At 39.0% G+C, this 12,001-nt stretch overlaps 1 protein-coding gene across 1 annotated transcript in view; it reads right to left on the bottom strand.

The window, feature by feature from the left end:
• The window catches only part of AK9 (adenylate kinase 9), a 135,128-nt gene that overhangs the window by 19,907 nt on the left and 103,220 nt on the right, over positions 1 to 12,001 (bottom strand). Inside the window, exons 26-31 of the mRNA XM_082251583.1 lie at positions 11,198 to 11,417; positions 7,695 to 7,760; positions 6,175 to 6,390; positions 4,124 to 4,342; positions 2,747 to 2,960; positions 1,457 to 1,658 (exon numbers count right to left, since the gene is read on the bottom strand). Of these exons, the coding sequence (XP_082107709.1) occupies positions 1,457 to 1,658; positions 2,747 to 2,960; positions 4,124 to 4,342; positions 6,175 to 6,390; positions 7,695 to 7,760; positions 11,198 to 11,417 (1,137 nt within the window). The remainder of the gene's footprint in view (positions 1 to 1,456; positions 1,659 to 2,746; positions 2,961 to 4,123; positions 4,343 to 6,174; positions 6,391 to 7,694; positions 7,761 to 11,197; positions 11,418 to 12,001) is intronic.

Here is a 12,001-nt window from a genome sequence, read left to right on the forward strand (position 1 = left end):
CGTTGCCTGTATCAGCTCTATTGAGGGGTTTTCTCCATAAAACGCTAGCCTGCGTTTCACTTCTTTGTCAAATTCTGTATCCATGGCTTCCGTAGCTATACTGCGTGCCCGATCCTCCTCGGTCTATTTTGCAATCAGCGTGGCTTTGGTTTTATTGCTGGCGATCTTCCCTCTCACTTCCAGCAAATCCTTTAACGTGGCTCGTTTTAATCCAGCATAGTTCGTCTCCATTCACACTTCCATTCGTGTAACCGAATTTGTACAAACTGCTTCCTCTTGCTGCAAGGCTTGCATCTCACCGCTTGCCACCAATGTAACGGAGCTCCAATACCCAGCCTAGGTATCTCCGCTGTATCATCCTTGAAGCTGAGGAAGTACTTAAATATCCAAGTCAAAATCCCCCCAGTAACTGGACGACACACAGTTCTGAGAGTCAAACTAGACTACGTTTGTTTATTGAAAAAGACAAGGGATCTCCAATCTAGGAAAACCCCTCCCTCTTTGAGCCATCCCACACACATGGCTGAACATCCCATAATAACCTTACTCACAGGCACAATAGAACAATAGACTGCAGGTATTTAACAATAACAAACCCCCACCCATCTCCTGAGGGACACTGCTCCCTCACTCTTCCAACACAAATCACACTCTTAGTGTCCATTCCGCTACAGTGGGTACCAGCAAAAGAGGAGATGCCAGAGCAGGTAAGTATACACATGTTTGTTAGTGTGAAAAAAAATGCCTTTACAACTACTTTAACTCATGCCTTTATTTATTTAATTACTTTAATGCCGTTTTTTCTTTTAGGTATTTATCAAGCGTTTTTGCTTTTTGAGGTAAAAAAACACATAAAGGCATAGGGGAATATTAGGGATATTTGGGAAAAATGAGTCAGAACACCTAAATACCTCATGAGATATGCTTTAGTGAAGGAAGCCCATTGATAGGGAAGATTTAAGGCTAACCATGAACATCAGGTGGCAGTTGGGGGATCTGATTGTCAAAAACTTTTCTTACAAAAGATCTTTTCTAAAACATGTATAATGCAAAGAGCAAACACTGTTAGTGCTAGCATTATTGCAAAAAAATAGTAGTAATTATTCATTATTATTTTGAATCATTGATTTTTTTCCTCTGAGACTTTGTGTTCAAGGTGTTCACAGTTCTTGCAGTAGGTCCATAACTAATCATTTAATTCTTAATCTTACCGTTACCATCTGGGCAAAGGAAACAGGGGACAAAAAACTTTTTTTAATCCAGCACAATGGACATCCCACCAGACTCCTCCAGCTCTAACATGTTTCACAATGTACTAATGCTGTACAATTAAACCCCAGTACAGTGTGAAATGTGAATATTTGTTTGCTTGGCTAAAACCTTAGTTCAAGGTTCTTATATTGAGTCAGGCACCTCAAACAGGAAAACAAGAATCTTTATTGTAAAGTAAACTTACCCTGTAGTATTACATGTAAGATCCATCAGTGCCACCTCTAGACATCTGACTGCAAGCTCATCAGGCACAGCTAACCCCTTCACAAGAAGACTTTTTATGTCTAATGCAAGCTCTGTGTCTGGCTGATTATCTAGCACAGACCGAATGGCATCTCCCATTGACAGACGCTGTAGGCCATATATGCTAGCAAACATGTTGGCAACTGAAACATATGAAGCAACAGATATTACCAAACTGGAAATTATGTATTTTGTATCATATATTTTATATCAGTCATTTTATATTTATAAAGCTCATGTTAGACCACATGCACACTGGAAGTTTTTTTTTCTGGTGCTCCTATGGGCATTTGGCATTTCTTTCCCCTGCCTCTAAATGCCCCTGCATGTTAGCCTATGTGTCCATGCCCACACAGGCATTTAGAGGAGTTTTAAGACAGAGGCTTTTAGAGGCAGAAAAAAATCCCACAGCCAGCGGGTCCAGGAGCAGCGGCGTTTTGGCAGGAAAAAAAAAAGGACGTGACGCCCAGCAAGAGCACAATGGCATTGAAAGCATTCAGTACGTCCCGTTACCCAATTCATCCAACTGTACAAAAAAGTGGCAAAAGCCCCAACCTTTAACTGGCCTTTGCAGCAAGGTGACAGACAGGGCCAATTTGGTTGTTTTGTAGGCTGGCTGGTAAGTGTGCTGGGAAATCTTTTGTGATCAGCATTGCTCTTCCAGGTACACCTTGCCTCAAATGGTGTCTGCATTTAACATTGTCATCAGTACTTAAATATACATTTATCCCTGTCCTACATAGATGTCATTTGATTCTGTTAAGATTAGTCTTTGGTCTCATGCACATGGATTTCGACAGGCGTCAAAGTACTTTAACATAAAATCAGACACATTTTTGCAAGTGAATGGGTGTACATGGCTGTACTCATTTAAATGGCAATGTCTTCTGCATTGGCGTTTACGCTCACATCTGCATATGGCATGTTTCCCTTGAGCGCTCCACTTTCATGTTTCAGGAAATACAATGTACATGCGTAGATAAATGCAGATGTAGAAGCCATAGGCATTTACAAGAGTGCAGCTGCGTTCAGGTAATTCCTTGCATGGGAGACTGTACCTGTAGCTCCCCAGGCGTGGGGAAAGTGCTGGGAGATTTTACCCAAGAAGGTTCTGAAGCCTCTGGACATCAATGTGCATAAGGCCATATAGAAAACTGGTGTTCCAGTAGTAGCTAAATCCACTGGGTTTTTTTCTTAAATTAATCGCTATGTATACATGTAATGGCATTACCTGTTGTTTTTCCAGATTTGGGAGGACCAACAATTGCAATTCTAATAGGCACTGAGGGTTTAGGCTTCAGCTGATGGATACATTTAATAGGATTCTTCATAAATGTGGTTCTGTTTTCTTTTGTTGAAAAAAAGTAAATGTATTGCCGGTAAATCAGAGGGAAACTAGGATTTTCTTGATTTTGCAAAGGCTTTATTACTTCTCCTTGGCTAAGCTTCAATAGAAAAAAAGTTTGGTTAGACTGTTTAATCTTTAAAAGCAAGGATTCAGTAAAAAATAAATAAAAATATAAAACAAAGCCTAAAAAAAAAATAAAAAGCTTAAAGCGCTTGTTACCCCAGCATATCGCCCCCCATTCCGGAACACCCAGGTGTAAATGGATCCTAATAGTTTTTGTATATACAGCATTTTATTATTTAGTAAAGCACATTAATACACTGCAGAGAATTTTCTAAGCTTCCTCGCTTTATTGCAACATGACCTTACTAGACGCAAGCAAAACAGAAAATAACTAGCATTTTTTTTTTTATTTGAACAATGCATCACACCTTACTGGTGTACAAAAAATCTGTAGTGTTAAAGTACAAAGACTGCCATTGTTGACCTATAAATCTTCCAATAATACCTGATGCCCGGCTGTCATGATGATGCAATGGCCCGAGTACTTTCGAAGTGCACATATTTGGGGTTCTAAAACTTGACATTTTGATCTGCAAATTTACAGGCAACTAACATTTTCAGGAGACAGTCAGCAATGGAAGCCTGCATTATTTTCTCTACAAGTTTCCTTTATAGTAGATTATTATTATGACCTCTCAGCTAAAACCCCATACACACGGGCTGAATATCAACCAAAATCAGCCAGCACAGTAGAAACTGTCCGACAATCGGCCTGTGTGTACAGCTGCTTGTCCAACAGAAACCGATCTCACGTCTGGCTTCTGTTGAATAAGTATGCTGGAAAACCAGCAGCAGCCGATTTGCAACCAATCAGGGCTTGCAACCAAAGGCTGCGACTGTTGACTGGTGTGTTCTGGCGGGGCGGCGCCTCCCCATCAGAACATAATAGTACAGCGGGGAGATCGCTGTACTAACATAGCATAATTAGTACAATGAACTGCTTAGTTATTTTTCATTCAGCCCGCTGGGTTGAACAAAAAAAACGTAATGTCTGTACGAGGCATTAGCGGCAGCAGACAGGCAATGAAGGTTTTCAATAGAGGACTTTAAAGGCAGCAAATGGTGGCAGAGAAAAAAACATTTATCTTACCATTTCACCTTCTAGGGAGGAATAATAGCAAGTGACACTTTCATTAAGACAGTATCCACATCAGCAACATAACATTTAGGTACCATTCTCATTGTATTTAACAATACCTTGACAGGGTCCCATCGTCTGAAGATACTGGGATGCTTATATGACATATGAAGCATCTTGCTTGCAAGGGACAGGCTAATGGGAAAACATTTTTCAAAGAGACTTTCTCGATTTTCCACTAGGTTCTTTAGTTTTTCATATAGCTGGAAATGCACAATGTGCAATTTACGACTTGTATTGATGGTGACACATGGTATCATGAGGCTTTGAAGTTCATCCTGTAATTTAAAAAAAAAATTATATATGGTACAAATATTGTTTTATTACAAACTATAATATATATTTTATTATTTTACAATTATAAGTGTATTACCTTTAAAGCCCAATTTCAATTTTTATACCTAATCATGTGTATTATTTAACTATTAATTTATTAATCCAACTGCAATTCTCACCCCCTGCCCCCCGAGCACTTTGCCCCACAGTCCAATCCGTGGTCTAGCACTAATCCTCTTTACTTACAGTAAACCTTTAAGTTTAAATGGAATGTCTAAGAGCAGATTTCTTTATATATTACCTGTATTAGCCAGAAAATGTTCTTTTTATTAGCATCAGTTTTCCTTTGTTATTCAAACATGACGCCTCTGACTTCTCTAATCTCCTCTCTGACTTCTCTAGTCTCCTCTACATTTATCAACACTATGTAGTGAGAGAACATAACCTGACTGGATAAAAATTGAGCAGATCATTTGGGTCATCCTTCAGGTCTGCCTGGAGAATGCACAGGTCAGTGTACACTCTAGTGGCAGGACCATGTAAATTCTGTGGGCATGTGAGGGAGACAAAGTATCAGTGGCCATCCTGTTGTCAGGTGCATTTAAATTGCCTACCACTAAATGGCTCTGTTGACAGTGTGGTATGGTATGGAAGTTATAAACAGGTGATAGCTCCACTTTTATAGAAAGCCATCCTCTAGTGATGTAGTGGGTGGAGTTAGTGCCCATATAGATGCCAGGGTGGGTGGGACCTGGTGAGATGGGGTATGAGAACAGGAAAATCCAACGCTGCACAGATGTTATCCTGTCCTGAGCTGATCTAAAGAGCCCTGTACAGGGCTGAATTCCCAGGAGAAGTGGCGCAGATCTACAATGGACCTTCTTCTGTAGGTCTTGTAGCATGGTGCATATGGCCTGAGAGACCTGGACATAGTCTTTTTAAATGTGAGGAACAGTGAAACCTAGGAATAGATGTCATCAGGAAGCGTGTCTAACTGGGCAAAGCTATAGATGGGTCCTGTGGCTCGGTTGTGGAAAGCCTAACGCTTAGAAAATTGGTATACATGGGTAGGTGGTTCCAATACTGTGGTGCTCCCAAGAAGAGGAATGGAGGGGAGAAAGAATGGCTTTAACTAAAAAATGTGTACTTCTGAACTGAAATGATTTCTACTGAATGTTTAACCTTGCACATGGTGGTCCAAGCCAAAGATATTGATGTCAAGTGGGAAATTTTATGGGCAGTAATGTGAAGATGTGAAGTTGCAGTAAAGTGCTGTAAAAGCATTCATGTGTGAAGTTTCCTTTATTCTGAATATTAAAGCCTCTGGCTGGGGATGTCATGAGCGGGCCTCTGTCGCTAACACATGTGTCCAATATGGTGGCTACAAGGGCAGGGGTGTAGGTACCCCAATCCAAGAAGAAGTGGGGCGAGACTGATACATCTTGGCACCAACATCTGGCTAATCACAAGCCCCGCTTACAACCTAATGGTCAAAGAAGTAGATGCTGGTCTGGAAGAAGCAGCGGTGACCATGACAGCATTTACAATGGTGGTTCACGAACCTTGCATCACTGGAGGAGGGTAAACTACCTGACATTATGGTGTGTGTTCCTAAGGACCTGTGGCAGCTCAGTTCTACTTTAATGTATGGTATAGAAATGGAGAAGGCAAGTTACACATACATTTGGAAACCCAGGATGTGGCTGGTATAAATAATTATTTTGAATATGTTATGGTCACAGAGATGTTTTATCAAGGTTAGTACAGAAAATAAAGTCAACCTTATTTATTAAAATGATACAAACTAAAAAAGCACAGTGAGTATTTTTCCCACCTTCACTGTCTGAAGTGATTCACCATCAGCTTCACATTTTTCTCCAATCTCAGATTTCATTCTCTCTATGGCATCCTCCTCTTGTTCCTCTTCCTCCTGCTCCTCCTCCTCTTCTTCTGGAAATTCTTCAGACAGAATCTGCTCAATAGGGTCTATCTCTTCCTCTTCTTCTTCTTCCTTGTCTTCCTCATCACTGGTCTCAGGATCTTTTTTCTTCTGATAAATAAAACAACTCATATCAAGCAAAAATTCATAGCTGAAATCTGTATTAAAAGTTATGATATTCAGCTTAGTTTTATTGACTGTTTATCTTCTATATATGCTTAAAATACAATAACAAATTGTCAACTACACAGTAGGCCACTGGAAAGAGCATGTGTAGTATTCCTGAATTGTTAATCAACTTTAAGGATTAGGCTGGCTTCATATCTATGTACTGTGTTAACAGGCATTTTACCATGCAAGCGTTATTGCAATGCACATTAACCTATTGCACTCCTCCTGTTGACCTTCACATCACCACTGTCTCCTGTAATGAGATGAACTGGCAGGAGGAACCAGTGAGAGCTGTAGGGGACCCAAAAGATCGCTGCTCTTTTAGGTTCCAGTGGGCTTCTGGGGACCATTGCTCAAAAAAGAAAAGGGAGTTCAGTGGTGAGTTAAGTATTCTCTCCTCTCTTTATGGGTACATTATTGCTTTATATTTTTTTTTACATAACAGGGTCATATTAAATGGTTAATATTTCACATGGTATTGAATTATGTGTCATGGTCAGGGGTCAGATTCGGAGACCAGTAGCTCTAGCAGTAGAGAGCCTCCCACTGACCAGATGGATCAGTACAGGAGCAGGCCACCCTGGCAAATGACACAGGCTCACCCAAGGCACAGAGTTTAAGCACTAACCAGTGTTCACCAGAGCACCCGATGGTGGAGCTGGGTTTTGCTGCGTGTTAGTACCAGGTCACGATCCTCAGGATCGCCCCATCGGGATGTGAGCAGTAGCAGATATAGCAGGAAGGGATCAAGCAGAAGTGTAGTCAGTAACAAGACAAAGGTCAGTACCAAGTTGTAAAGAAGATACAAACGGCAGCAGGAGTGACAGGAGCGATATACTGGCTGGAGAGAGCAATCTGTGAGTGAGCCATCACTAATATGGCAAACTGGAAGTGCAAAGACATGGCTAAAATAGATAGTTCATGGGAGGAGCAGATGGTTCAAGAGAAAAGAGGTTCAAGATAAGACTGTTCATGTAATTGTCCAGTCTGCTATGCAGCATCCCAGGTGGCTCAACAAGAAGAGACACTGCGAGACACAGCAGAGGTTGCAGGTTCAGACCCGAGATCTGACAGTGTGTCACTGTAGTAAAATATGTCCAAATGTAAAACTAATATGGCCGTTTAAAATATTTTTTGTAAAGTGTACAATAAAATGGAATCTTCGTTATTTGTAAGATAAAGTAATCTGTTAAGTGGAATAGACCAGTTTCACACAGAGGCCACTGAAATGGAACTTCTCTCACCTCTTTTTCTTCATTTATCATTTGTTCAGCTAAAAGTTCAGCTCTCCTCTTGGCAATCTGTTCATCCTGCAATAAACCATTTACAACAGCTTTGTTAGTCAATGTGCAATTATTAGTATCTTCTCAAATACAAATAAGAAAGGGACACAAAAATCATTATTAAATTCTAAATATGTAGACTTCTACATCCTAATTATGTATTGAGATAGCAAGAAAGCAGATGTTTCTCAAAAGGATGTTTTACTTGAACAAAAATAATAATTAAAAACCCTTTACCACATTTCTCCTCTATTGAGTAAATGAATGTACATAACACTGACAAAGCATCAAATACTGCTTTCTCTTGACTTTCACTGGCATTTCTAAAATTAGAAACACGTAACATGAGCTTTTTTAATAATATTACTAGATAAACCTAAATAGAATTTGCATGTCTCTAAGTGATATGGTTTTCAACCACAAGATGGCGCCGGTCCTCGATATGTCGATTTACCATATATCACCATATGTTAATATCTATCTGATACCTGGTGTTTTTTTATTATGGTTATTTATCTATCTTTGATTTGAATAGTTATATCTGTGTTGACCATGAGATCTATAGTGGCCATTTGAGCCTCTGTGTACACTGCTGTATTTTTTGCAGCGGTTATTTCCGGGAGTTGGAACTCTTGGGGAGCTATTTCCGACTTCCGGATCCTCTGCTGTATATATAGTGACAGTCACCGGCGTTTGGTCACACCCCTGACAATATCATCTAGTGACAAAACACATTGGGAGGAGCCAACGGCGTGTGACGCACACACAGACGGGGGACGTGGTGGCAATCTTGTTGGTTTGAAACCAGTGTCTGCGGTTTCAGTACGATTGCTTGAAGAGATGACGATGTACTGTTGACATTTTACTTGAATGTAAGTTGCTACTATTTTATCAATAAATTTACTCGACAATACTGTACTATGAGAGGTGTCCTGCTTGTCCCCACATGATTCGGTGATACCACTAAGAGTGAGATAGAGAAACACTAGGTTGAATGCCAGGAGGATCTCACAGACATACTTGCTTCATTTGGGATTTGCTGCTGGCATTGACCTTTGTGATGAGGGTCAATGTGATTCGGTAAGAGGCTGTGTGATTGGGTGCTGGGGACGGTTCTGCTATCACTTACAGAAGATTTCCTGAACATGAGTGGACACCCTTTTGGCTTTTTTTTCCCTTTTGGATGCGGACAATGATTTTAGCCTTTCCTTGATTAGCGCTGCACCTATGTCCAATATTTGAATGATCTCTTACTATATTCAAGATCTTGTGTTGGCTGCTTTTCATTTTTGTGGCAGATATAGTCTGAACCAAGCGCAGCATATTATATATATATATATATATATATATATATATATATTAAACCTAAATAGAAAACGATTCGGTTCCTAATACTACATATGCTGTTCAAAATGGTGAGTTCTAAGTAAAATTGCCCAATTTTTTAATAATTTTCTATGGGTTTTGGCAGGGCTTAATCTGCTTCTATGTTATTACTACTGTCAGTGGCCTTGGTTTAGGGATATGTTTCTTCCTATTCCTAGCTGTACTAAATACACTCAAAACTATGTGCAGCTCCAAAGGCAAAAGCTGACAAAATAGTCTATAACACTGATATTTTTTTTCTGTACAATAGGGTAGGATGTACTTAAGTATACACTATATGGTAAAATGTTTGTGAATATCTGACCATTACACTTACACTATAAGCCAGAAGCATGTGAACACCATCCAAATATATGAGTTCAGGTATAGGTTTTCAGTGCAGTGTGCTGTTAATTCTACAGCATACAAATACATTTTAGACAGTTGAATGCTTCCAATCTTATGACAATAGTTTGGAGAATGCCCTTTTCTGTTCCAGCATGACTGTGCCCATGTGAACAAAGCCAGGTCCATAAAGACTGGGTTTGATGAATTTGGTGTGGAGGAATTCAAGTGGCATTGCACAGAGCTTTGACCTCAACTCTACTGAGCATCTTTGGGATAAATTGGAATGCCGAATGTAAGTTAAGACCTCTCATCCAATAACAATGCCTGACCTCACAAATGCTTTTTTAGGTAAATAAGCAAACATTTCCATAAAAACATTCCAAAATCTTATAGAAAACCTTTCCATAAGAGTGGAGCCTGTTACAGCCAACTTTACGGGGTGTCCTAAAAGTCTCCATATATAGGGCACCACCTCATTATGGTATCAGCTTCCAGCCATGGTTGGATCAACAGTTTTCACGTTCATGGATTGGTCACTATGCCCCTGTGGAATGCCCTGCGAGATACCCTAACATTTCACCACTCGACTTTTACTTGTGGGGCCACTTCAAAGCCATGGTGTACAAGGAAAAGATTAGAAACATGGATCATTTAAAGGAATGTATTTGAAAAGCAATTACTTGCATAACAACAGATATCTTGGAACGTTTTCACCATGAATGGGGGAATAAGACTTTTTAAATTTTTTGAAAAATGTTGTAATAAATGTTTTGCAACTAAAGGTGAATTTAGCTACAATTTTCCGTTTTCCCTATGTATGGCGACTTTTGGGACTCCCTGTATATTAATGTTCATGGTTTTGGGATGTCCAACAAGCTCCTACAAAAACGTTTGGCAATATAGTGTATTTTAGCAATTGACATCATATTAGTCTTTACAGTTATATTCGCCCAAATATTTGATGTAACCCATAAAATATGAGGCTGGGTAACATAGCAAAAAATATACATTTGTACATGAGACTGAGAGCATATCAAAACTATTATAGTTACCTTCAATTAGTTACATGCATCTTTATTATACATTTTCTTTGTTTTTTTTTTTTATTAATTTAGGACTGAAAACATTAAAAATATATATTTTAGTTGGGTAAACATGAGTATTGTATTAAAATATTTCATATCCACTCACTGCCAGCAGATGGTGCACACGGGACAGTTATTTACACATCTGTAGATTTATTTTACCGTTATGCTGTTAAATTGTAAAAAGATCTCCTGCTGTGTAGATGTATTCACAAGATACACACAACATAATGAGTCAGAGAAAGGACACAGCCCCCTCTCTGCCTCTGCCTGCTCACTTTTTGATTGTCTGTAAATCCATACGGGGCCATTTAGGCAACATTGTAGGTTTTTTTTTTTTTATTAGAAAGCTCAGGTGCACTGCAAATAATGTATAATAAAAGTACCACATACTAAATGTGTATTTCTAAAATGAAGATTTGATGCAAGTAATATAAAAATGATATAAAAGGTCAAAGTATAAACTTGTAAACAATAAAAATAATAAATAAAGAGCAATAACTAAAATCAATTACAGTTTTCCTTTCAGTTATTGCTCTTATTAGAAAAAACAACTTTTCAATAGAAAACATGTTAATTACATGTTGTTTTGAGAAGATATACATTGCACAAATAACTTTTAAACAATGTAAATTTTTCTTTAAATTTTGACACTCAGATAAGTACCCTTATTTTCTTCTTCATCTCCATCATCTTCCGTTTGCGATCTTCTTTTCTTCTTCGTCGCTCTTGCCACTTAGCTAGCCGAGGGGGCAACAGTCGGTCACAGATGTCACTCTCATCTGCTTCCAGAAAAACAGCAATGTCTGGGAAGAAGCCCCGTTCTCCTATGTACTGGACCTCTTCTACGTTGCTAGGGAATCCATCCAGGATGAATCCAGTGGAGCTAAAAGGGAAATACCAAATCTAACTCCAACCAACTCCATAACCATCCAACAGTGGCATATAAATGTTAACATAACACAACAAAACAGAATTTAACATAAACCTGTGGCCAGGATATGGACGATCAAGTATTAACATAATATTAACATGTAGGAATTGAACCTTAAAACAAGCTCCCACTGACCTAAGTTGCTCTAAGCACTGTGGATAAATTCATCCTCAGTTTATAGTAAAAGTCCAGCACTGGGCTATGTACATTAAAGAAAACTGGAAGGCTGCAAAGTCACTGCTGATGGGAGGTGGGAGGGGGCCGAGTGAGTTAATCTAGCTAAGTGAATTCAGTGCTTCTGCTGTGAATTTTAATGTTATTTTCCCATAGTGTCTGCAGCTACAGAGTTCAAAAGAAAATAAACAGACACCTAAAAAATAAAGGCATTATACTAGGAGAGTAACTTATCACTATTTTTATATTGATTCAATAGTAGCTTCTGTCGCTACCTTATTTCTCAAGTTATGTTTGATCACGTTTCATTAAAATGTATGTAAACCCTACCAAATACATATGTATTTAACCCAAAAGCAAAC

The sequence above is a fragment of the Pelophylax lessonae genome (assembly GCF_965119305.1).
Source record: "Pelophylax lessonae genome assembly, chromosome: 3".
NCBI lineage: Eukaryota > Metazoa > Chordata > Amphibia > Anura > Ranidae > Pelophylax > Pelophylax lessonae.